At 46.9% G+C, this 26,427-nt stretch overlaps 2 protein-coding genes across 2 annotated transcripts in view; one reads left to right on the forward strand and one right to left on the reverse strand.

The window, feature by feature from the left end:
* The window catches only part of LOC144612229 (E3 ubiquitin-protein ligase TRIM39-like), a 194,580-nt gene that overhangs the window by 117,676 nt on the left and 50,477 nt on the right, over positions 1-26,427 (forward strand). The gene's annotated exons all lie outside the window — the stretch shown is intronic.
* LOC144612115 (zinc-binding protein A33-like) lies at positions 2,009-25,015 on the reverse strand. Its single transcript, XM_078431673.1, has 5 exons — positions 25,001-25,015; positions 22,635-22,811; positions 21,406-21,428; positions 17,556-17,674; positions 2,009-2,895 (listed from the first exon to the last, which is right to left on the reverse strand). The coding sequence occupies exons 1-5, from the start codon at positions 25,013-25,015 to the stop codon at positions 2,363-2,365; spliced, it is 867 nt and encodes a 288-aa protein (XP_078287799.1). The 3' UTR covers positions 2,009-2,362.

Below are 26,427 nucleotides of genomic sequence, written 5' to 3' on the forward strand. Positions count from 1 at the left end.
GCGCCTGCCTTCTCCCCATATCCCTTGATTCCACTAGCCCCTAGAGCTCTATCTAACTCTCTCTTAAACCTATCCAGTTTCCACAAATTCACAACTCTCTGGGTGGAAAAGTTTTTCCTCATCTCAGTTTTAATTCTCTGCCATTGCGGTTGGATCAATGGCACGTTGGCCTTCATAACGAGAGGAGTTGAGTATAGGAGCAAAGAGGTCCTTCTGCAGTTGTACAGGGACCTAGTGAGACCGCACCTGGAGTACTGTGTGCAGTTTTGGTCTCCAAATTTGAGGAATGGACGTCCTTGCAGGGGGGTAGAGGGGGTGGGGTGAGGGGGGGTTAAGGTGAGGGGGAGGGGGGTGAGGGGGGGGTGGGAGTGAGGGGGAGGGGATTCAATCTTCCCCCCACCTCTCCTTCAACACTCACACCTTTAAACCAATTGACCCCCAAATTACCGCTGCGGTATCGCCCCTCTCTCTGCACTGAAAACATCAACAGAGGATCTCGGGGTTCACTTATGAAGGGAGGACCCACACATTTTTGCCCCCCATCCCCACCCTCCCCTCTATTCCCCCCCCCCCCACCGCACATTTTACACAGTTGTTCTTTTACAAATCTGTAGTGATTGAAAGAGGGGGGAGAGAGAGGGGGGAGAGAGAGAGGGGGAGGGAGAGGGGAAGAGAGAGGGGGAGGGAGAGAGAGGGGGAGGGAGAGGGGAGAGAGAGAGAGAGGGGGAGAGAGAGGGGGAGGGAGAGGGGGAGAGAGAGGGGGAGGGAGAGGGGAAGAGAGAGGGGGGAGAGAGGGAGGGTGAGAGAGAGGGGGGAGAAAGAGAGGGGGAGAGAGAGGGTGAGGGGAGAGAGAGAGGGGGGAGAGAGAGGGGAAGAGAGAGGGATGGGGAGAGAGGGAAGGGGAGGTGGGGCGGGTCTGTACGAGTGGAAGGGGAGCAGTCTTGCCCGGGGTAGAGATCAATCCACAGCCAGGGGGAGAGAATCCCTGTACATGGGGAGAGAGAGAGATCGAGAGAGAGAGAGAGAGAGAGCTAACATTGACACACTCCCTCCCTCCGCACCGTCCCCTCCCACAATCCCCCAAACACACATACGCACAAACAAACAAACACACGTAGAAAAAAAATCCAGATTAGCCAAGCACGATTTCCCCTTCGTAAATCCACGCTGACTCGGAACGATCCTGTTACTGTGATCCAAACGCTCCGCAATTTCGTCTTTTATAATTCACTCCAGCATCTTCCCCACCACTGATGTCAGACTAACTGGTCTATAATTTCCCGTTTTCTCTCTCCCTCCTTTCTTCAAAAGTGGGATAACATTAGCTACCCTCCAATCCACAGGATCTATAGAACATTGGAAAATAATCACTAATGCGTCCACAATTTCTAGAGCCACCTCCTTAAGTACCCTGGGATGCAGACCATCAGGCCATGGGGATTTATCAGCCTTCAGTCCCATCAGTCTACCCAAAACTTTTTCCTGCCTAATGTGGATTTCCTCCAGTTCCTCTGTCACCCTAGGATCTCTGGCCACTAGAACATCTGGGAGATTGTTTGTATCTTCCTTAGTGAAGACCCCACACCTTTCAGTCTGAAGATGCGTCCCGACCCGAAACGTCACCTATCCATGTTCTCCACAGATGCTGCCTGACCCGCTGAGTTACTCCAGCACTCTGTGAAACGTCAACTATCCATGTTCTCCACAGATGCTGCCTGACCCGCTGGGTTACTCCAGCACTCTGTGAAACATCACTTATCCATGTTCTCCACAGATGCTGCCCGACCCGCTGAGTTACTCCAGCACTCTGTGTGTCTTTTTCCTTTTGTAAACCCAGTATCCACGGATCCTCGCGTCTGCTGTTTGAAGAGATCTCTGTACCGTGACGCGGGGACGCGGAGAGAACTCAAACACGGGTTATTTTTTTAAAGACTTTATTAAACGTCAAGTTAAAGGTGAAGAGTTACAAACGTGAGCGGAGCCACAGCGGGTGATGTGCGCGCCGGCGGGTCGCAGACTGGAGCCCGCGATGTTGTAATGAGGTGTTGCATTTTGTGTCGTGGAACAAGGGCAGGACCCACACAGTGAACGGTCGTCCTCTGGGGAGTGTTGTAGAGCAGAGGGATCTAGGAGTTCAGGGGCATGGTTACTTGAAGGTCGAGTCGCAGGTGGATAAGGCGGTCAAAAAGGCTTTTGGCACATTGGCCTTCGTCAGTCAGAGTATTGAGGATGGAAGTTAGGAGGTCGTGTTGCAGTTTGGGGATTAAATGGGAGCCGTTCAGCGCCGACCTGTTGTCCACCGGGTTTCTGCCCCACAACCCCTGAGCCCCGCTCCTGACGCCGGTCCCGGGACCCGACCCTTTTACACACCCGGAGCGGAACCGGAGCAGATTCTCAGCCACTTGTCTACATCCCAAGTCTCGAAGAAAGGATAAAGTTTCTCCGTGAATTTATTCCCAGTGAAGGTGTGGAGATGGGACTTGGTGGCCGCGTCGTAAAATGAAACTGTCCCGGACTCGTAACTGAGATAAACTCCCACCCTCCCGGGGATGGGACGGGCGGGGAGAGGGGATGGAGGGGAGGTGACTGCTTCAAACTTGTCATCCCACCGCCAGATGCTCCAGACTCCAGTCTCCGGGGCCAGTGCGACCCCTCCCTTCCTCTCCACAGACTCTGCGGCGACTCCCAGACTCCAGCGCTCACTCCCCGCCACCTCCACCTCCCAGTAATGTCTCCCCGATGTGAACCCCTCCGATCCCAGCACACACGGCAAGACTGTAAACCTCTTCCCGGTGTCAGGGAGACTCCTCTCGGTCCCGGTCCGTCTCACCCTCTTCCGATCCTCAGACACCTCGAGCCGCGCATGCGCTGTTTCCACATCCAGGGTGACGGAGACTGGGGGGAGAAGCAGAGAATCAGAGAGTCCCCGGGGGGGGGGGGGGGGGGGGGGGAGACTCGGGCAGCGCGGCCCCGGGACCGGGGGAGAGGCCGCTCGGCTTCAGGCACAGGCGGGCGGACAACTGAAACCCTGCCCGGGGTTTCACCCACAACCACATCGGGGGGACAACAGACATCTCCCCAGGAGTTTTTAATCCAGGGATGGCGAGGGGAATTTCGTGAGGTGGGGGAGGGTGGACGGGGGCGGAGAGTGAGGAGGATTGCGAGATTGCGGTGGTGAAGGAGAAACGAAGGGGGAGGGGGGCTACTCACATATGGAGGCAGATCGGAGCAAGAGGATATTGAGGTTAGCGGTAATTTGAGGTTGTTAAAGAGGAGGTAGAGGTGCGTGGTGGGGTCGTCATGATCACAGTGAAAGGGGGCAGACACGAGGGGCCAGATTACCTGCTCCTCTGTTGTTTGTGACAGAGAGAAGGGTGGGTTTGTTAGTCAATTGGAGTGGGTTCAAAGGGGTTTACATCATCAGGTCTGAAGGGCTGTGTTATCAGGTGAAGTTGGACAGTCAGAAGGTCATAATGTCATAAGTGAAAGTATTAGAATTATGCCATTCTGCCCATCAAGTCTACTCCACCATTCAATCATGGCTGATCTATCTCTCCCTCCTAACCCCATTCTCCTGCTTTCTCCCCATAACCTCTGACACCTGTACTAATCAACAATCAAGTTGTCTCTGCCTTAAAAATATCCACCGACTTGGCCTCCACAGCCACCTGTGGCAATGAATTCCACAAATTCACCACCCTCTGATTAAAAACATTTCCCCTCATCTCCATCCGATAAGAACATCCTTTAATTCTGAGGCTATGTCCTCCAGTCCTAGACTCTCTCACTAATGGAAACATCCTCTCCACGTCCATTCTATCCAAGCCTTTCTCTATTCTGTATTTTTCAATGAGGTCCCCCCTCATTCTTCTAAACTCCATCGAGTACAGGCCCAATGCCGACAAACGCTCATCATAGGTTCATCTACTCATTCCTGGAACAGACTATTCAGACTGGGATATTTTTTCTTGGGAGCCTGTCAGAGTCAAGTCAAGTCAAGTCAATTTTATTTGTATAGCACAATTAAAAACAACCCACGTTGACCAAAGTGCTGTACATCTGATTAGGTACTAAGGGGAAAAAAATGAAACATACAGTAGCACGCAAACAGTTCACAGCCCCTCCTCAATGAGAGTGACATTATGGATGTGTATAAGATGGACAGACAAGGTGATTATCCACAATACTTTACCCAAGGTCGGAGAGTCTAAACCTCGAGCGCATCAGTTTAAGATGAGAGTGGAAACAATAAAAAGGATCTGAGGAGCAGATTTTTTAGTCAGTGGGTAGTGTAGATGTGGAACGATCTGAGAGAGGAAGTAGTCGAGGAAGGTACAATTACAACAGTTCACAGAGAATTGGGTAGATACGTGGATAAGGTAGACTTGGAAGGATATGAGCCAGACTCAGGCAAGTGGGGCTAGCTTGGTTGGGCAATGTGGTTGGCATGGTCGAGTCAAGTCAAAGGGCCTGTTGCTGTGCTACAAAGCTCTCTGACTCTGTGATGCTTCCCAGCAGATGAGCTTGGTGGGAGATCAAATCTTCAATTTCCCTTCAGTCCAAAATACCATTAATCTTTGCATCTAAGTATTACTTAAAGATAGACACAATTGAAGGTAGACACAAAATGCTGGAGTAACTCAGAGGGACAAGCAGCATCTCTGGAGAGAAGGAATGTGTGATGTTTTAGTTCGAGACCCTTCTTCAGACTGAAGAAGAGTCTCGACCCGAAAAGTCACCCATACCTTCTCTACAGTGATGCTGCCTGGCTCGCTGAGTTACACCAGAATTTTGTGCCTTCCTTCGATTTAAACACGCGTCTGCAGTTCCTTCGTACACCTATTACTTAAAGGTGTCAGGAACAAGAACAATGGAAAAGGTATAAGCTTTACCTTGCCTGAAGTCATCAGATGTTTGTTTAAATGCTGTGTTCAATGAAACAGGGCAATGAAACTTTTCAATTGGCAAGGCAACGTCTACCACCGACAATGGTTTGGCTTCATCACGAACCCTGCGGATATTTAACAGCTGTTTGTCAACTGAGCATCAGAAATGTTTTGAGTTGTTCCACAAAAACTTATAATGTTTCCATCAAGAGCATGTCCTACCTTCGCTTGCGACCGGCTTCCTCCTGAAAGAAATTAAACACAAATCTCAATTGACTGAGATGTTCCGTCCTCATCCCGACAGCGGGAATTTCTCCATATTTCTATAACCCTCTGATAATTTCCATTTCCCAACTCTTATCGCCGCTGTCATGCAGACAGAAAGCGGACATTGCCATCGAGACGTAGAACGAAGGGGGGAAAGCACAAGTAATGCTCATGAGAATGACGCCATAACTGAGAGGATGGAACTCAATGCAAAGACTGGGCAGGTTGTGGGAGTTTATCTGGGCAAGATGTCAGGAATGATGAGATAAGATTTAAGTTTATCGGTGGATTTAAATGGGTGAGGATGAAATAATATCTCTAATCGATGGGAGAGCAAAAATCAAAGCTGAAATGTAACGCGGTCTTCAATAAATACTGAAAGGAATACAGTCATGAGAATATGGACCTCACTTGCATTGGAGGGACTGAAGCCAACAGCAGAGATAATTTAAGGGCGATCGGGATAAACACTTGAGCACTCCTTGAATTCGGGGTATTGTTACCGGGTGTGGTGAGTAGATGGGAGGGATGTTGAGTGGAGCTGAAATCTTGACTGGATAGGATGGGCCGAATGGCCTGTCTATGATGTAGAATGGGATATCATTCTATGGTGAACAAAGGTGGGTAAAACAAACCGAGCAAATCCCCCCAAGGTGACCGCCCACTGCTGATGGGAACCGGATGTAGATGATCAATCTGCTGTGTGCGCCACGTTCTAGATTTCAATGTTAATCCCCACACTGTGGTCATGGCTGATCTAGCCCAGGACTGAACTCCTCCGCTCTGTCCCATTCCCTTTCATTTCAGTTCTCGGATTTTTCAAAAATGTATCTTCCTCTGGTATAAATACGTCTAACAGGTTAAACCTCTCAGAGTCTCTTGGTTGGAGAGTCCCAGAGATTTACTGCCCTCTGTCCATTCAGCGATCAGATATAGGATCACCCGTCGTAGTTCTAAACTCCACAAACACCTCTCTACATTCCGGCCAGGCAGTCCTGAGATCCCATAGATTATGCGGGAGACAATTTAGTTTGGGAACAACGACAGCTGGAACAGAAAGACCATTTACCCAGTTCTCAATTACTGGTAAAGGCAGCATTTATTTCTGAAATGTCACCACCGTTTTGTGACTGTGCCCTTTCACTTCATCAGAGTGTAGTGTCACCCCTCACCTTCAGAAACACCACATTGTCCTTTTGATCCATCTGTTGCTGGAACTTAAAGAGTTCCTCCTGAATAGATTTTAAATTCTCTTCGATCTCCCCAAGATTTTTCTTCATTCTTTTCAGAATCCTCTTCTCTTCCTCCCGGATATCTGCCAGTACCCGCTGCTCTTTCTTAGTGAGAACCTGGTGCAGTTCAGCAAACTGGGATGTGATCTTGGACTGAAGGTTGTGTGACTGTTCCTGTGAAATGAAAGGTGAAGATCAATATTTCATGTCACTGATTATGGTTCCTCGCGTCTTTACTGGTGACATTTGGCCTGTGCATTTTTATTTGCTTTGGCAATTCAATAGTTTTTCTAAATGCTTCTAAAATATCGTGAGGGTAATCTTTCAACCCATCAATCCTCTACCCCTAATGCAATTCCCAGCTGCCTATTCCTTCTCACGTGTCCATTAATTCCCATTTATCCATCCACCACCCCCTAGTGGGGTGCCGCAAGGCTCATTGCTGGGACCGCAGTTATTTACAATATATATTAACGATTTAGATGAGGGAATTAAATGTAATATCTCCAAGTTTGCAGATGCCACAAAGCTGGGCGGCAGTGTGAGCTGCAAGGAGGATGTTGTGAGGCTGCAGGGTGAGTTGGATAGGTTGGGTGAGTGGGCAGATGCATGGCAGATGCAGTAAAATATGGATAAATGTGACGTTATGCACTTTTGTGGCAAGAACAAGAAGGCAGATTATTAGATTGGGTGTCCTTGTTCATCAGTCACTTAAAGTTAGGATGCAGGTACAGCAGGCAGTGAAAGTAAGCATGCAGGTAGACCAGGCAGTGAAGAAACCTAATGGCATGTTGGCCTTCATTGTGAGAGGATTTGGGTTTTGGAGCAAGGAGGTCCTACTGCAGTTGTGCAGGGTCCTGTTGAGACCACACCTGGAATATTGTGTGCAGTTTTGGTTTCCTAAATTAAGGAAGGACATTCTTGCTATTGATGGAGTGCAGTGTAGGTTCATCAGGTTAATTACTGGGATGGCAGGACTGACACATAATGAAAGAATTGGTCGACTGGGCTTGTATTCACTGGAATTTCGAAGGATGAGAGGGGATCTTATAGAAACATGTAAAATTCTTAAGGGATTGGAGAGGCTAGATGTGGGGAAAAATGTTCCTGATGTTGGGGGAGTCCAGAACCAGGGGTTATAGTTAAAGAATAAGGGGTAGGTCATGATCATATTGAATGGTGGTGTTGGCTCGAAGGGCCAAATGGCCTACTCTTGCACCTATTTTTCTATTTTCTGTTTAGGACTGATATAATAATAATAATAATATATTCCTTTATTCGTCCCACACGGGTGAAATTTACAATGAGGTGAGGACAATTATTTCACCCAAAGAGTTGTGGATCTATTGAATTCTCTGCCTCGGAAAGCAGTGGAGGCCAATACCCTGGATGTTTTCAAGCGTTAGATGTAGCTATTTGGGCTCATGGAATCAAGGAATATGGGGGAAAAGCAGAAACGGGGTACTGAATTTGGATGATCAGCCATGATCATACTAAATGGCGGTGCTGGCTTGAAGGGCCGAATGGCCTACTCCTGCACCTATTGTCTCTGCAGCGCCGGAGGCCAGGATCGAACCCGGTCCCCAGAACTGGGAGACAGCAGCAATACGTGTGTCACTGCGCTGCCCTGTTATTACACACATCACAGGGATCAAACCTGCACAAGATCAGGAAATCGAAACTTAAAGCCTCACCAGAACTCCAGAAATCTTCTCTTTCTGTTGCTGCTCCATTTGCTGGATCCCTGATTTATCTTTTGTGAGAGACCGGATGGAAGATTTCACCTGACCCTGGAATTGTGTTTGGGAATCAGAAAATTAAATGGTTGAACAGTAAAAATTGAATTAAAATGATGCGATTAAAATCGGTTTGCTTTTACCTTGTGGTTTTCAACAGCTTCTTTAACCGGCATGAAGCTGTGAGACTTGTGTTCCCACCCAGCTGCACAAATCACACAGATCAGCTTCTTATCAGTTTCACAAAACAGCTTCAGTTCTTCCTGATGTTCCTCGCAGTGAAGTTTACTTTCCTTCTCTGGAATTATTTCCCGATTCAGGCTCAGTGTTCGAGCTTTCTCAGCCAGTCTCGCCAGGGCCCGATTCACCCTGAGGGTGCGGTCTGTAAACTCCTCTCTACATTCCGGGCAGGAGTTTCTCTCCTCCCTGTCCCAACTCTGTGTGAGACAGGAGCGGCAGAAGTTGTGCCCGCACTCCAGTATAACCGGATCGGTGAAGAATTCCAGGCAGATGGGACAAACTGCCTCCTCCGCTAAACTCTCGACCTGGTCTTTCGCAGCCATTGTAACTCCGCCACTTCCTGGTTCAAATTCTTTGGCGCAGCTGCTGAACCCTTGCAGTATCGGGGCACGGCTGAGGGGAGGCGGAGCTCAGCCCCGTCAATCACAGCCCTGACCAGTAAGTGGATGCTGTTTGATACAAGCTGCCTGTAAATTTCATTCCCTTAAACTAAATACATTAGTGTTTCCCATCGTGAATTGTTCATTATATTAGGCTGCACAATGATATTATATCTACAGCAAACACTGTTATTTCATTTAACAGTCTCATGTGCAAACTTGAATTCAACTCAATGAGCCAATTATACTCTATCGTCACATGAACCAAGGGACAGTGAAATGCTTTGCTTTTGCTTGCAATCCGGTAAAATACAGACCTCCCCCAGGCAGTACAGAGAGAGTCGCCACGTTTCTGGGGCCGACAAAGTTGCGGGATGTTTATGGAACTGTCTATATTTCCCCGCAGCGGCGAACCAGGTCCCGCCGCATGAGGCAGCAGGCGCCCCCGCGCCGCCCCCCTTCCCTCTCGGCTCTGATTTTTGCACAGTGGGGGTAAATTTCAAGGGTCATGTTTTATCACACAGGGTGGTGGGTGCCTGGAACGTGCTGCTGGAGTGGTGGCATTGCATAGTCTGATCTCGGCTGAAAGGACTGATGTAGTTCTTTGTGGCCATCAACTAAACCGACAGGTTCATTATAGCTCCCATTCCCAGCTCTGCCCCCACAACCATTAGGTTGTTGGACCGACCTGCAGTGCCCGCGTTTGGCCCATATCCCTCCAAACCTGTCCTATCCATGTATCTGTCCAACTACTTCGTAAACGTTGTGATAGTCTCTGCCCAACTACCCCCTGCAGCAGCTCGTTCCATATACCCACCACCCATATTGTGTTACCCCTCAGTTTCCTATTAAATCTTTCCACCCTCACCTTAAACTTATGTCCTCTGGTTCTCGATTCCTCTACTCTTGGCAAGAGACTGTACATCTTCCAGATCTGTTCCTCTCGTGTTTTTTTAGTCCTCCCTAAGGTCACCCCTCATCCTCCTGCGCACCAAGGTAGAGAGTTCCAGCCTGCTCAACCTCTCCTGATAGTTCGAGCCCTTGAGTCCTGGCAACATCCTCGTAAAACCTCTTTCCCTCTGATTATGCGCACTCATTATTGCAATAACAGGACTTTGCATTGTCGATAAACCGCCGTTCATCACAGATGGGAATGTTTAGAATTGCACAACGCTCAGGTTTGTTGACTTCCCATCAGCGTCTGAAGCAACTGAAGCCTGATTGGGGCAGGCACTCCACCAGCAGGCGCAGTGGAGGACAAGCCCATGTCAGCATCAAACACGCTGATGTGGAAATGGTGAAGGGCATCAGGCTCCTTGGCGTAAATATCATCAACGATCTATGGCGGGCCAACCACACTGAAGACACAGCCAAGACGCCACACCAACACCTGTACTTCATCAGTGGACTGAGGCAATTCGGCATGTCGCCAAACATGTGGTCAGGACAAGACAGTCCGAGCTATAGGCAGAGATTGAGTAGGTTGGGACTCTATCCCTTGGAGTGCAGGAGGATGAAGGGTAACCTTATAGAGCTGTATAAGGTCATGGGAGGAATAGATTGGGTCAACAGTGTCTCTTGCCCAGAGTAGGCAATTCGAGGACTAGACGACTTAGGTTTAAGGTGAAGGGGAAAAGATTTAATAAGAACCTGAGCGGTAACTTTTTGGCACAATGTGTGGTGGATTTGTGGAACAAACTGCCAGAGGATGTGGTTGAGGCAGGGACTATCCCATGATTTAAGGAGCAGTTAGACAGGTACATGGATGGGCCAGGTTTGGAGGGATATGGACCAAAAGCTGGGACCAGTGTAGCTGGGACATGTTGGCTGCTGTCTCACTCTTTCATTCTATTACTCTGGCAAACCTCCAAGATTCACCATAAAATGCGCACTGTCTGTTTGCGTCACAGCTTGGTTTGGGAAAAGAGCGCAAGAAATTTCAGAGAATTGTGGATGAGGCCCTGACCAGACTCCATGTGCACTTATTTCTGTCTGGGAGAAGCAGACAACATAATCAAATACGTCCCACCCCGGCCATTCCCTTTTCTCTCTGGTCTTGTTGGGCAGAAGGTACAGAACCTTGGAAGGGCGCACTGCCAGTCTCAGGAGCAGCTTCCTCCCCTCTGTTATCGGGCTTCTGAACGGTCTTTCTATCAGCTGGTCATTAGGTGTTGAAGGGTCTGTTCTTGTGCTGCACTGATCTGTGCCTTGTTTTCTCTGTTGCGTGGTAGTTGAACATTATTTTTCTGACGAGAGAGAAGTTTACAGTGGACCTTACTTTACTTTAGACATACAGCATGGAAACAGGCCCATCGATCACCAATTCACTCCTTTTCTAGAGAGATGCTGTCAGACCCGTTGAATTCCTGCAGCTTTTTGTGTCTGTCATCAATTCACACTTATTCTCTGTTGTCCCATTTTCCCATCTACTCCCCACACACTTGGGGCTTTTACAGAAGGCCAATAAACATACAAACCGGCATGTCCTTTGATTGTGGGAGGAAACCAGAACACCCGGAGGAAATCCACGAGGCCACAAGGAGAACGTGCAAACGTAGAACAGTCAGCAGCTGAGGTCAGGATCGAACCGGGTCCCTGGCCTTGAGGCAGCGGCTCTTCCCGCTGCTCCACAGTACCTCAGAAATATTAAGCCTTCTCTTTCCAAATACCCCATACTGCCGCCAAGGCTTTCTGTTTTTTCTCTTGCCAGTTTATGGGCAGATTCACATTCCAATCGCCCATTGAACTGGAAAAACTAAAATTAAAACCCAGATGCTGAAAATCCAAAATGAAGACGTACAGTAACATGCAAGAAATATTCAGAAGGTTGGTTAGCGTTTGTAGAGAAAGCAACGGAATTAATGACTCAGGTTGAACACCATTCGTCATCAGTATTTGATTTGGAATGTAAGGTCTGTTTCACCTTGCTGTTGCTGCCTGACCTGCTGAGTATTTGGGGCAATTTTTGCTTCTATTGCACATTTTAAAGCCTCAACGTTTTAAGCCATGCATTTGGTTTGGGCTTCGGGTGTGGTAACAGGTGACAAAAGTCACTTATTAAACCAGATTCCCGCTGTTTCTGCAATTGTCAAAGTGAATTCTCAAAGTTACAGCTGGTCTGTGGTCGCACCGCGTGGCGTTGCTGCCATCTAGTGGCAGAACCAAGATGTGCAAACAGTCCTGTTCCCGATTAACAGAACACGGTTTGGTGCAGAGATACAGCACGGAAACAGGCCTTTCGGCCCCCCGAAGATAGACACAAAAAGCTGAAGTAGGTCAGCGGATCAGGCAGCATCTCTGGTGAACAGGATTAGGAGACGTTTGGGGTCGAGACCCTTCTTCTGATTGGGAAAGTGAAACGAGATATATCGACAGTGGTACAAAGATTGTCAACAAATGAAAGAAAGATACGTGAACAAATAATGATGATAAAAGAAGCAGGCCATTGTTGGCTGTGAGCTCGGTGAAAACGAGTTACAGGCAATGAAACTCACCAGGACGACAGTGAAACTAGTACAACGACCAGGGTGGGGGAGGGACTGAATCCACGACCACCATCGATCACCCGTTCACACCAGTTCTATGTTATCCCACTTTCTCATCCACTCTCTATACATCAGGGGCTACTTCACAGGGGCCAACTAACCTACAAACCCGCACGTCTTTGGGATGTGGGAGAAAACCGGAGCAACTAGATGAAACAGAGATTAGCTTGGCATTGTACTGTTCCACGTTCTATGTGGGCCGAAGAGACTGTTCTAGTTCTACATGGCCATCAACACCGAGAGACCCATTGTATCTTCCACTCCCAACATTCATCTTTATTCTTCTGCCTTCAAGTAATTTCCGATTTAATTCCTCCCTCCTATTTACACCTCCAGAGTCAGACCTTTACCGCCCTCTTCCGAAGGACATCAACACCAATTCATTCACTCTGATATAACAGACTGTAGCTCTTGGAAATCCTCCTTCAGACCAAACAAGGGTCCCGACCCTGAAGCGTGATCTGTCCATTTCCATCCACAGATGCTGCCTGACCCGCTGAGTTACTCCAGCACTCTGTGAAACGTCTCCTATCCACGTTCTCCACAGATGCTGCCTGACCCGCTGAGTTACTCCAGCACTCTGTGAAACGTCACCTATCCGTGTTCTCCACAGACGCTGCCCGACCCGCTGAGTTACTCCAGCACTCTGTGAAACGTCACCTATCCGTGTTCTCCACAGATGCTGCCCGACCCGCTGATTTACTCGACCACTATGTGAAACGTCACCTATCCATGTTCTCCACAGATGCTGCCCGACCCGCTGAGTTACTCCAGCTCTCTGTGTGTCTTTTTCCTTTTGTAAACCCAGTATCCACGGAGCCTCGTGTCTGCTGTTTGAAGAGATCTCTGTACCGTGACGCGGGGACGCGGAGAGAACTCAAACACGGGTTATTTTTTTAAAGACTTTATTAAACGTCAAGTTAAAGGTGAAGAGTTACAAACATGAGCGGAGCCACAGCGGGTGATGTGCGCGCCGGCGGGTCGCAGACTGGAGCCCCCGATGTTGTAATGAGGTGTTGCATTTTGTGACGTGGAACAAGGGCAGGACCCACACGGTGAACGGTAGTCCTCTGGGGAGTGTTGTAGAGCAGAGGGATCTAGGGGTTCAGGGGCACGGTTCCTTGAAGGTCGAGTCGCAGGTGGATAAGGCGGTCAAAAAGGCTTTTGGCACATTGGCCTTCATCAGTCAGAGTATTGAGGATGGAAGTCGGGAGGTCGTGTTGCAGTTTGGGGATTAAATGGGAGCCGTTCAGCGCCGACCTGTTGTCCACCGGGTTTCTGCCCCACAGCCCCGCTCCTGACGCCGGTCCCGGGACCCGACCCTTTTACACACCCGGAGCGGAACCGGAGCAGATTCTCAGCCACTGGTTTACAGCCAAAGTCCAGAAGAACGGATAATGTTTCTCCGTGAATTTATTCCCAGTGAAGGTGTGGAGATGGGACTTGGTGGCCGCGTCGTAAAATGAAACTGTCCCGGACTCGTAACTGAGATAAACTCCCACCCTCCCGGAGATGGGACGGGCGGGGAGACGGGATGGAGGGGAGGTGACTGCAACAAACTGGTCACCCCCCCGCCTGATCCTCCAGTCTCCAGTCTCCGGGGTCAGTGTGACCCGTCCCTTCCTCCCCACAGACTCTGCGGCGACTCCCAGACTCCAGTCCTCACTCCCCGCCACCTCCACCTCCCAGTAATGTCTCCCCGATGTGAACCCCTCCGATCCCAGCACACACGGACTGTCTGTAAACCTCTTCCCGGTGTCAGGGAGATTCCTCACTATCCCGGTCCGTCTCACCCTCTTCCGATCCTCAGACACCTCGAGCAGCGCATGCGCTGTTTCCACATCCAGGGTGACGGAGACTGGGGGGAGAAGCAGAGAATCAGAGAGTCCCGGGGGGGGGGGGGGTCGGGGGGAGACTCGGGCAGCGCGGCCCCGGGACCGGGGGAGAGGCCGCTCGGCCTCAGGCACAGGCGGGCGGACAACTGAAACCCTGCCCGGGGTTTCACCCACAACCACATCGGGGGGACAACAGACATCTCCCCCCCCCCGGAGTTTTTAATCCGGGGATGGAGAGGGGAATTTCGTGAGGTGGGGGAGGGTGGACGGGGAGGACGGGTGCGGAGAGTGAGGAGGATTGGGAGATTACGGTGGTGAAGGAGAAACGAAGGGAGGGGTGGGGGTACTCACATATGGAGGCAGATCGGAGCAAGAGGATATTGAGGTTAGCGGTAATTTGAGTTTGTTAAAGAGGAGGTAGAGGTGGGTGGTGGGGTCATCATGATCACAGTGAAAGGGGGCAGACACGAGGGGCCAGATGACCTGCCCCTGTTTCTATGAGTGGACGGTGAGAGAGAGGGAGGGGTGGCTTGGACCATGGAAGGAAGCAGAGGTTGAATGATCGGGTGTTGGACAGAATGGGTGGAGACTTGTGGTTGTGGGGTCGTTGAAAGAGAGCGGATTCACGGGTGGATTTGATGGGTGTGTACAACTAACACACGGATCTCATTGTGAACCAATATATGAACTTCACTGAGGGACTTGACAATGTTCCGCGTGCAAGGCTGGTCCAGAAAGCGAAGGCAGGTGGGATCCAAGGCGAGCTGGTGAAATGGATCCACAAGTGGCTTGGTGGTTGGAGGTAGAAGGTATCGGTAGAAGGATGATTTTTCTGCTTGGAGGTTTGTGGCTGGTGGTGTGTAGCAGAGATCGGCGCTGCAACCTTTGCTGTTTATGTTATATGATCATGGCTTGGATGTGAATGTGGGAGGTGTGATTAGTAAGTTTGTGGAGGAAGCAAAAATTGTGGATCGTGGGGAAGGTTGTCAAAGTCTGCAGCAGGATGCAGGGTAATTATCTAAACCTTATTCGCGTGCAGGGATATCAAATCACGAGAGTGTAGGTTTATATTGGGAGCAAATAATTTAAAAGTATATCTGAGATTTAGGTTTTACTGGACCAAGTGGACACGTTGGGCCCCAAACATCTCCTGCATTGGTGCAGCACCCTCTCCTCCCCCAATCTCCCTCTCCCCCCCTCCCTCCCTCACTCCCCCCCTTCTCCCTCCCTACCCCCCCCCCTACCTCCCTCCCTCCGCCCTACCTCCCGAGGAGATAGATTTATACTTTAAAATGTGAATAACTTAAAAAATATAACACCGATTTGATTGAAACTTCTTCCATTAGCACCAAAGGGATGACGGTGAGTAAGGTGGGCTTAAAATCGCTATCGTGTGCCGTTTTGGCTGTAGTTCATGAACAAACAAACAAACAAGAGGTTTAGTACATAGATTTACACTGAGAGTGGGTGATATCTGGAACATGCTGCAGAGGAGGTGATGGAGTGAGATATCATCAATATATTGGAGGTACTTAAATAGGTGAGGTGCAGAAGAATGCCGATGGAATGTGGGCAAATCGATTCATATAGCTGGGGAAAAGATGGTCATGGACACGATGGGCTGAAGGGCCAGACTCTGTAATGTACAACCATGGCTCTCAGCTCCAAGAGCACTGAATGACTGAGTCTCCACAGCCACCGGTGCAGGGTCGTTCCCCAGTTTTTGCGTACAGTAATGTCTCCTTATCTCTGTGCTACACGGTGCAGCCCACATTCTGAGAGAGTGCCCGCTCTCCAGACCCCTCTGACAGGGGAACCATCCTCCCTGCATCCAGCCCACTGAGCCCTGTAAGAACTCTGTGTTTCACTGAGATCTCCTCTAATACACCCAAACACTCGAGGACACAGGCCTAGTCTACTCAATCTCACCCCACACAGCAAACACATTGTCCCAGGCACGTATTGTTAATCTTTGCTGCATTCCCTCTGTGTCAAGTCTGTCAATATATCGGTACACAGGAGGAAAGGAACACAAGAAAACAGGAGCAGGATTAGGATCCACTCCTCAGGCTTGCCCCTCCATTCAATGTGATCATGGCTGATCTAAGCTGGCACCAATTCCTCTTCTGTCTGAGTTCCCCATCATCTTATATTTTCAATCTATCAAATATTTATTTGTAGCCAAGTTGCACATATCAAGATTCAAGAGATTCAAGATATCCAACAACTCAGCTTTTTACCACCACCCTGGGCACAACATGCCAGATATTCACTGCCCTCCGAGAGATGCAACTTCTAGTTGCAGAGAGGCCGCTCTGGAAGGTTGGATCTCATGGAATCCGGGGTGAACTAGCCGATGGAACACAACATTACCTGAAGGCCGCAGACAGAGGATGATGGTAGAAGGTTGTTTTTCAGACTGGAAACAGAGCCCACTGTTGTTTCTTATTTATATACACGATTGTGTGTGTATGTAGGTTGCAAGGTTAGTCAGTTTGCAGATGGAAGTAAAATTGGTGACATTGTGGAGAGTGAAGAATGTTACCTGAGAGTAAATGGGATCCCTGTGAACTGGACCAATGGGCTCAGGAACGGCAGGTGGGATTTATTCATGTGAAGGTGAGGCGATGCACTTTGCTGAGACAAACCAGGGCAGGACATACACAGTAAACGGGGAGCATAATAGAACGGAGAGATGTCGGGGTGCAGGTACACAGTGCCATGGAAGATGCAACGGTGACAGGCAGGGAGATGAAGAATGTGTTTGTCGTTCATGCTTTCACAGGTCAGGATATTAAATACAGCGTTTGACACAATGAGGTTGTTTGTAAATTGGAGAGGGTGCAAAAGGGTTTACGCCAATTTCATCAGGTCTGAAGGGAGACGTTGGACAGGCAGGGACATTTGTCTTTGGAGCCCATCAGGGTGCTTTAAGAGTTGTGTATCAGATCTATATAAGTTGCACAGATGAGGTGAATAGCCATAGTATTTTACCCAAGGTAGGAGAGTCTAAACCTAGAGTGCATCAGTTCAAGGTGAGAGTGGAAACAATAAAAAGGAGCAGTTTTTTCAGTCAATGCGTTGTGTAAGTATGGAACGAACTGACAGAGGAAATGGTGGAGGGAGGTACAATGACGACCATTTACAGACAGTTGGGTGGATACGTGGATCAGAAAGACTTGGAAGAATATGTGTCAGACTCAGGCAAGTGGGACAAGCTCGGTTGGGCAACTCGGTTGGCATGGTCGTGTCGAGTCAAAGGGCCTGTTTCTGTGTGACACAACTCTCTGACTTTGTGATGCTTTTCTGCAGCTATGTTTGATGGTAGATCAAATCTTCAATTTCCCTTCAGTCCAAAATACCATTAATGCTTGCATCTACACATTACTTAAAGATGTCAGAAACAAGAACAATGGAAAAGGTATAAGCTTTACCTTGCTTGATGGCATCAGATGCTTCTGCCAATACCGTGTTGTACAAAAAAGGAGTTTCAAACTTTTCAATCAGCAAGTTACCATCTACCACCAACTGTGGTTTGGCTTCAACTCCAACTCTGCAAATATTTAACAGCTGGTTATAAACTGAGCGTTAGAAATATATTGGGCTGTTCAACAAAACAATAGACAATATACAATATACAATAGGTGCAGCAGGAGGCCATTCGGCCCTTCGAGCCAGAACCTCCATTCAATGTGATCATGGCTGATCATTGTCAATCAGTACCCCGTTCCTGCCTTCTCCCCATACCCCCTGACTCCACTATCCTTAAGAGCTCTATCTAGCTCTCACTTGAATGCATCCAGAGAACTGGCCTCCACTGCCTTCTGAGGCAGAGAATTCCACAGATTTACAACTCTCTGACTGAAAAAGATTTCCCTCACCTCCGTTCTAAATGGCCTACCCTTATTCTTAAATTGTGGCCCCTGGTTCTGGACTCCCCCAACATTGGGAACATGTTTCCTGCCTCTAACGTGTCCAACCCCTTAATAATCTTATATGTTTCAATAAGATCCCCTCTCATCCTTCTAAATTCCAGTGTATACAAGCCTAGTCGCTCTAGTCTTTCAACATATGACAGTCACGCCATTCCGGGAATTAACCTAGTAAACCTACGCTGCACACCCTCAATAGCAAGAATATCTTTCCTCAAATTTGGAGAACAAAACTGCACACAGTACTCCAGGTTCGGTCTCACTAGGGCCCTGTACAACTGCAGAAGGACCTCTTTGCTCCTACACTCAACTCCTCTTGTTATGAAGGCCAACATTCCATTTGCTTTCTTCACTGCCTGCTGTACCTGCATGCTTCCTTTCAGTGACTGATGCACTAGGACACCCACATCTCGTTGTACGTCCCCTTTTCCTAACTTGACACCATTCAGAAAATAATGTGCCTTCCTATTCTTACCACCAAAGTGAATAACCTCACACTTATCCACATTGAACTGCATCTGCCAGGCATCCGCCCACTTACACAACCTGTCCAAGTCACCCTGCAACCTCATAGCATCTTCCTCACAGTTCACACTACCACCCAGCTTTGTATCATCTGCTAATTTGCTAATGGTACTTTTAATCCCTTCATCCAAGTCATTGATGTATATTGTAAATAGCTGCGGTCCCAGAACCGAGCCTTGTGGTACCCCACTAGTCACTGCCTGCCATTCTGAAAGGGACCCATTTATCCCCACTCTTTGCTTTCTGTCTGTCAACCAATTTCCTATCCATGTCAGTACCCTACCCCCAATACCATGTGCTCTAATTTTGCCTACTAATCTCCTATGTGGGACCTTGTCGAAGGCTTTCTGAAAGTCGAGGTACACCACATCCACCGGCTCTCCCCTGTCAATTTTCCTAATTACATCCTCAAAGAATTCCAGAAGATTAGACAAGCATGATTTCCCCTTCATAAATCCATGCTGACTCGGAACGATCCTGTTACTACTATCCAAAGGCTCCGCATTTTCGTCTTTTATAATCGACTCCAGCATCTTCCCCACCACTGATGTCAGACTAACTGGTCTATAATTTCCCATTTTCTCTCTCCCTTCTTTCTTAAAAAGTGGGATAACATTAGCTACCCTCCAATCCACAGGAACTGATCCTGAATCTATAGAACATTGGAAAATGATCACCAATGCGTCCAAAATTTCTCCTTAAGTACCCTGGGATGCAGACCATCAGGCCCTGTGGATTTATCAGCCTTCAGTCCCATCAGTCGACCCAACACCATTTCCTGCCTAATGTGGACTTCCTTCAGTTCCTCCGTCACCCTAGGATCTCTTGCCACGAGAACATCTGGGAGATTGCTTGTATCTTCCTTAGTGAAGACAGATCCAAAGTACCGGTTCAACTCGTCTGCCATTTCCTTGTTCCCCATAATAAATTTTCCAGCTTCTGTCTTCAAGGGACCCACATTTGCCTTGACTATTTTTTTCCTCTTTACATAACTAAGAAAGCTTTTGCTATCCTCCTTTATATTATTGGCTAGTTTACCCTCGTACCTCATCTTTTCTCCCCGTATTGCCTTTTTAGTTATCTTCTGTTGCGCTTTAAAAGAGTCCCAATCCTCTGGCTTCCCACTCTTCTTTGCTATGTTATACTTCTTCTCTTTTATTTTTATGCTGTCCTTGACTTCCCTTGATATCTTACTCCCCTTAGAATCTTTCCTCCTCTTTAGGATAAATTGATCCTCCAATTTCTGCATTATTCCCAGGAATACCTGCCATTGCTGTTCCACAGTCTTCCCTGCGAGGGCCTCCTTCCAGTCAATTTTGGCCAGCTCCTGCCTCATGCCTCTGTAATCCCCTTTGTTACACTGTAAAACTGACACTTGTGATTTTCCCTTCTCCCTCTCAATTTGTAGAGTATAACTTATCATATTGTGATCACTGCCTCCTAATGGCTCATTTACCTCGAGTCCCCTTATCAGATCAGGTTCATTACACAACACTAAATCCAGAATTGCCTTCTCCCTGGTAGGCTCCAGTCCAGTGGCGGCACGGTAGCGCAGCAGTAGAGTTGCTGCCTTACAGCGAATGCAGCGCCGGAGACTCAGGTTCGATCCTGACTATGGGCGCCATCTGTACGGAGTTTGTACGTTCTCCCCGTGACCTACGTGGGTTTTCTCCGAGATCTTCGGTTTCCTCCCACACTCCAAAGACGTACAGGTATGTAGGTTAATTGGCTGGGCAAATGTAAAAATTGTCCCTAGTGGGTGTAGGATATGTTAGTGTGCGGGGATCGCTGGGCGGTGCGGACCCGGTGGGCCAAAGGGCCTGTTTCTGCGCTGTATCTCTAAATCTAAAATCTAAAGCTGTTCTATGAATCTATCTCGGAGACACTCCACAAACTATCTTTCATGGGGTCCATTGCCAACCTGATTTCCCCAGTCTACCTGCACGTTGAAATCTCCCATAACTACCGTAGCATTACATTTGTGACATGCCAATTTTCAACTTGCACCCTATGTCGAGGCTATTGTTTGGGGGCCTGTAGATGACTCCCAATAGGGTCTACTTACCCTTACAATTCCTCATTTCTATCCATACTGATTCTACATCTCCTGATTCTATGTCACTCCTTGCAAGGGAGTGAATATCATTCCTTACCAACAGAGCGACCCCACCCCCTCTGCCCACCTGTCTGCCTTTTCTATACGTTGTGTACCCCTGAATATTCAGTTCCCAGCCCTGGTCCTCTTGTAGCCATGTCTCCGTGATTCCCACAACATCATACTTGCGAATGACTAACTGAGCCTCAAGCTCATCCACTTTATTTTTTATACTTCGCGCATTTAAATACAACACTTTACCTTCGGTATTCACCTCCCCTCTCACACCTGTTACAATTTGCCCTGACCTTGCTCTCTTATCCCATCTAGAACTTCCCTTCCCATTTATTCAAGAGTCCTTTGCAATTTCTCATGTATTCGCTTCCCCTTTAACTCCATCTTCATATTCCCAATTTGTCAACCCCTCCCCCTCACTACTTAGTTTAAAGCCACACATGCAGCACCAGCAAACCTGCCTGCCAGAATGTTGGTCCCCCTGCTGTTAAGGTGCAATGTTACAATGTAACAATGAGGTGCAATGTTACAATGTTACAATGAGGTGCAATGTTACAATAAGGTGCAATGTTACAATAAGGTGCAATGTTACAATGTTACAATGAGGTGCAATGTTACAATAAGGTGCAATGTTACAATGTTACAATAAGGTGCAATGTTACAATAAGGTGCAATGTTACCAAACCTTACAATGTTTCCGTCAAGAGCATGTCCTACCTTCGCTTGCGACCAGCTTCCTCCTGAAAGAAATAAAACACAAATCTCAATTGACTGAGATGGACCGTCCTATTCCCGACAGCGGGAATTTCTCCACATTTCCACAACCCTCTGATAATTCCCATTCCCCAACTCTTATCACCGCTGTCATGCAGATAGAAAGCGGACATTACCATCGAGACGTAGAACGAAGGGGGAAAGCATAAGGAATGTTCATGAGAATGACGCCATAACTGAGAGGATGGAACTCAATGCAAAGACTGGGCAGGTTGTGGGAGTTTATCTGGGGAAGATGTCAGGAATGAGGAGATAAGATTTAAGTTTATCGGTGGATTTAAATGGGTGAGGATGAAATAATATCTCTAATCGATGGGAGAGCAAAAATCAAAGCTGAAATGTAACGCGGTCTTCAATAAATACTGAAAGGAATACAGTCATGAGAACATGGACCTCACTTGCATTGGAGGGACTGAAGCCAACAGCAGAGATAATTTAAGGGCGAGCGGGATAAACACTTGAGCACTCCTGGAATTCGGGGTATTGTTACCGGGTGTGGTGAGTAGATGGGAAGGATGTTGAGTGGAGCTGAAATCTTGACTGGATAGGATGGGCCGAATGTCCTGTCTATGATGTAGAGTGGGATGTCATTCTATGGTGAACAAAGGTGGGTAAAACAAACCGAGCAAATCCCCCAAGGTGACCGCCCACTGCTGATGGGAACTGGATGCAGATGATCAATCTGCTGTGTGCGCCACGTTCTAGACTTTAATGTTAATCCCCATCATGTGGTTATGGCTGATCTCGCCCAGGACTAAACTCCTCCACTTTGTCCCATTCCCTTTCATTTCAGTTCCCGGAATTTTCAAAAATGTATCTTCCTCTGGTATAAATACGTCTAACAGGTTAATCCTCTCAAAGTCTCTGGGTTGGAGAGTCCCAGAGATTTACTGCCCTCTGTCCATTCGTGGCCCTTGGGATCAGATTACGATCACCCGTCGTAGTTCTGAACTCCACAGAATACAAACACCTCTCTACATTACGGCCAGGCAGTCCTGAGATCCCATAGATTATGCGGGAGGCCAATTAGTTTGGGAACAACTACAACTGGAACAGATGAAACATTTACCCAGTTCTGAATTACTGGTAAAGGCAGCATTTATTTCTGAATTGTCACCACCATTTTGTGACTGTGCCCTTTCACTTTGCCAGACTGTAGTGTCACCCCTCACCTTCAGAAACACCACATTGTCCTTTTGATCCATCTGCTGCTGCAACTTAAAGAGTTCCTCCTGAATGGAACTTAAATTCTCTTCAATTTCTCGAAGATTTTTCTCCATTGCATTTAGAATCGTCTTCTCTTCCTCCCGGATATCTGCCAGTCCTTGCTGCTCTTTCTCAGTGAGAATCTGGTGCAGTTCAGCAAACTGGGATTTGATCTTAGACTGAAGGTTGTGTGACTGTTCCTGTGAAATGAAAGGTGAAGATCAATATTTCCTCAATATCTCAAAGTGTGGAGTCATGCATTTTGGTGGTAGGAATAAAGCTATAGATCAATAGTAAGGAAAGCAAACTCTGTGCCAGCATTTATTCAAGAGGGCTTGTATACAAAAGCAGGGATGTGATGTTGAGGCTCCATAAGGCGCTGGTAAGGCCGCATTTGTAATATTGTGAGCAATTTTGGGCACCATATCTGTGTAAAGATGTGCTGGCTCTGGAGAGGGTCCAGAGGAGGTTTACAAGAATGATCCCAGGAATGAGTGGGTTAACCTATGATGAGCGTTTGTTAGCACTGGGCCAGTACTCGCTGGGGTTTCAGAGAATGAGGGGGACCTAATTAAAACATACAGAATAGTGAAAGGCTTGGATAGAGTGGTTGTGGAGAGGATGTTTCCACTAGTGGGAGAATCCAGGACTCAAAGTCATAGCCTCAGAATTAAAGGACGCTAATTTAGGAAGATGAAGAGAAATTTCTTTGGTCAGAGGGTGGTGAATCTGTGGATTTTTTTTGCCACAGAAGGCTATGGATATTTTTATGGCAAAGATAGATTCTTGATTAGTACAGGTTTCAGAGATTATGGTGAGAAGGCAGGAGAATGGGGTAAGGAGGGAGAGATAGGTCAGCCATGATTGAATGGCGGCGTAGATGCGATGGGTGAAATGGCCTCATTCTACTCCTATTCCTTATGACTTTAATTCCCTGCTGCCTATTCCTTTTCACGTACCCATTAATTCTCATACATCCCCCCACCACCCACCTCCACAGGAATAATTTAGTCACCGATTGACCTTTGAACCAGCATGTATTAGGCACCAAAGATACTAGAGGAGCAAGATAGACCACCCGACACGTAAAACCGTAGTTGGTCATGGGTAAATTTCAGCGCCATTTTAGTAAACAGATTCTGTGTGCCAGACTGGGCTGTGTTCACAACTCTCTGCGATTTGTTCGTATATAAAATGTTTGCAAACAATTATTTTTGTTCTTCTTCTTGGATAAGTTGATGGTTGACACCTATGACTATTTCTTGACGAGTTGCTGCTTCATGATCTTTAAAATTTGGATGTTACTGATTGAATATTTGCACTAGAGATCCACTCTATCTGTATCAGGCCAATTGATCATATTTAATGAACTGTTCTTCTTTGCTTTCTCTGTTAATTTTATTTTCACCTCCACGAGCTGTATCTCTTTTTGCTTTATTTTAGAAAGTCATGGAAGCAGAGATTTGGCATTTGCAAACAATAGAACTCGACTGTATCCACAATATAATCGAAAAGACATTTAACTTTATAATTAGAGCCAAGAAAATTTGAATTGGTGAATTGATTAGTTAAAAATCCTTGACAGCCACTAAAATGACCAATGTGATGTGGTACAGAGCACGAATCCAATTCAAATAGACACAGTGGTGGAGTCAGGGCCGTCTTAACGCATGGGCCTGATGGGCACTTGCCCGGGGGCACCACGAGCATAGGGGCCCCATGCTGATCTGTGTATGTTAAGTGACTTGCAATAAATACTACTTTAAAAATGTAGGTTCAATAAGTGTTTTTTTCGCAACATTTTCAGTCACTAAGTGCTTCTCACAGCGATCTGTAAGTGCTTTTCGCAACAATGTAGCACCCTAAGTCCATCGCTAAGTGCTTTTCGGTAAGTGCTTTTCGCCGACACGACAGGGGGGGGGCTGGTAGGGAAAGGGGGGTGGGGGAGAGTAACGGTAGGGGCCCCAGTACACTGCTTTGCCCGGGGGCCCATAATGCTGTAAAAATGGCCCTGGGTGGAGTAAGTCACCGGGTCAGGCAGCATCTCTGGAGAAAAAGGATGGGTGATGTTTCATGTTGGGACCCTTCTTCAGACAAAGAAGGGAAGGTGAAGTGCTGGTATAAATCAGGACATGATCATTTCATTGGTTAGCTGATATGCAAAACAGTGCAACCCTGTATATCTTGCACACAAAATGATGTAAAACTTACCATGAATGACAGAAATGAAAGGTGTTATCCTTGTTTTATGAAATTCATTTTTGAATGATGTAAAATTGAAGGGGGTGCAATATACTGCTAACCCACAAATGTATCGCTATGAGATACTCACATTTAAAAAATCCATTAATCACAACAAAACCTAGAAGGTGCCTATGTTATTTGACCAACTTATCGGTTAAATTTAAATATGATTTTTTTACAGGTTGTAGGATTGTGGGTAGGTATCGTGTCAATGCCTGTAACTCATTTTTCATGAAACTGAGGGTTAGCACTATATTGCACCGACCCCCTCAATTATATGTTAAATTCAAATCTAAACTATGGTGGTAATGTACATTATTCATATCTAAAGCTAGCACTTCTGTATAAGTGTAGGTATGTATGCATTACATTTTATTACACTAATGTAGAATGAAAATAATGGAAAAATGGAGATAAGACTTTTCTTTGCCTTCCATCACAGCGAGGGTGTGCCTGGAGCAATCACTGTGATGGCTGTTTGTGTTAAAATTGTAATTGTGTGTCTTGTGTTCTTTATTGTTTACTGACGGACCCTGACGTGAGAGGACGCTGGCGCTATTTGTTCGCCGCTTCTCCGTCAGGACAGTTCGTTTGTTTGTTTTTATGTCTTGACTGTTTTTGTAAAGCGTCTTTGAGCATTTGGAAAAGCGCGATAAAAAATAAATGTTTATTATTATTATTATAAATATCTTAATATGTGTTCATAGTTATTTTATTCACAATATTAGGATTTCTGGAAATAAGTTTGATGTCACTGATTGCGAATGTGTACGGGAAGGCCCTAATGAAATGTATGTGAGAGAACAGTGATCATGATAGAGAGAACCATGCGCTGAGAAGTGTGTGAATGACTGATTTTATATTTGTATATATATTTGTATATATTGGGTACAGGGAAAAAGAGAGAGAGAGAGAGAGAGATTGAAAGTAAAAAGGTTGCTAAACAAATAATTAGAGGAAATCACTAGAAAGTAACTAGACATATATCTATGTATATATATATACCATAAAGGTTGAATCCTTTATGGTTTATGTACATCATTTGAAAAATAAGATGAAAAGAGAAATAGAGCGTTGCTTTAAATCAAAGTTGCTTCTGATCCACGAGAAGGAACTTTGAGATCTATTTATCTCCATCTTGCCTCTCACACACAAACAAACACACATTCATATCTATACATATATATATAAGTTAAATTTGTGCTGAGTGTGTGTTTGGGCAATACAAGGGAAACTACACAAAAGAGGGAACTGGGGAGGAAGGATGGGAGGGACATGGGCAGAAACAGTAAGAAAATAAAACCAGAGAAATTTAGCAGGGGGAAAACATTTTAAAATAAAAGTAACAATAAAATGTGGGTTGATAGATGAGATATTTTCTGCACTTTGATGGGATCATCACTCACACTGTTCCCCCACAACACTGATTACACAGCGAGAGGTGGGTTTTCCTTACTAAAATGATGTTACATACTACACTTCAGTGGACGCAATTTCGACGGAGTGGTTCATTTT

Source organism: Rhinoraja longicauda, chromosome 43 (assembly GCF_053455715.1).
Source record: "Rhinoraja longicauda isolate Sanriku21f chromosome 43, sRhiLon1.1, whole genome shotgun sequence".
NCBI classification, from domain to species: Eukaryota; Metazoa; Chordata; class Chondrichthyes; order Rajiformes; family Arhynchobatidae; genus Rhinoraja; species Rhinoraja longicauda.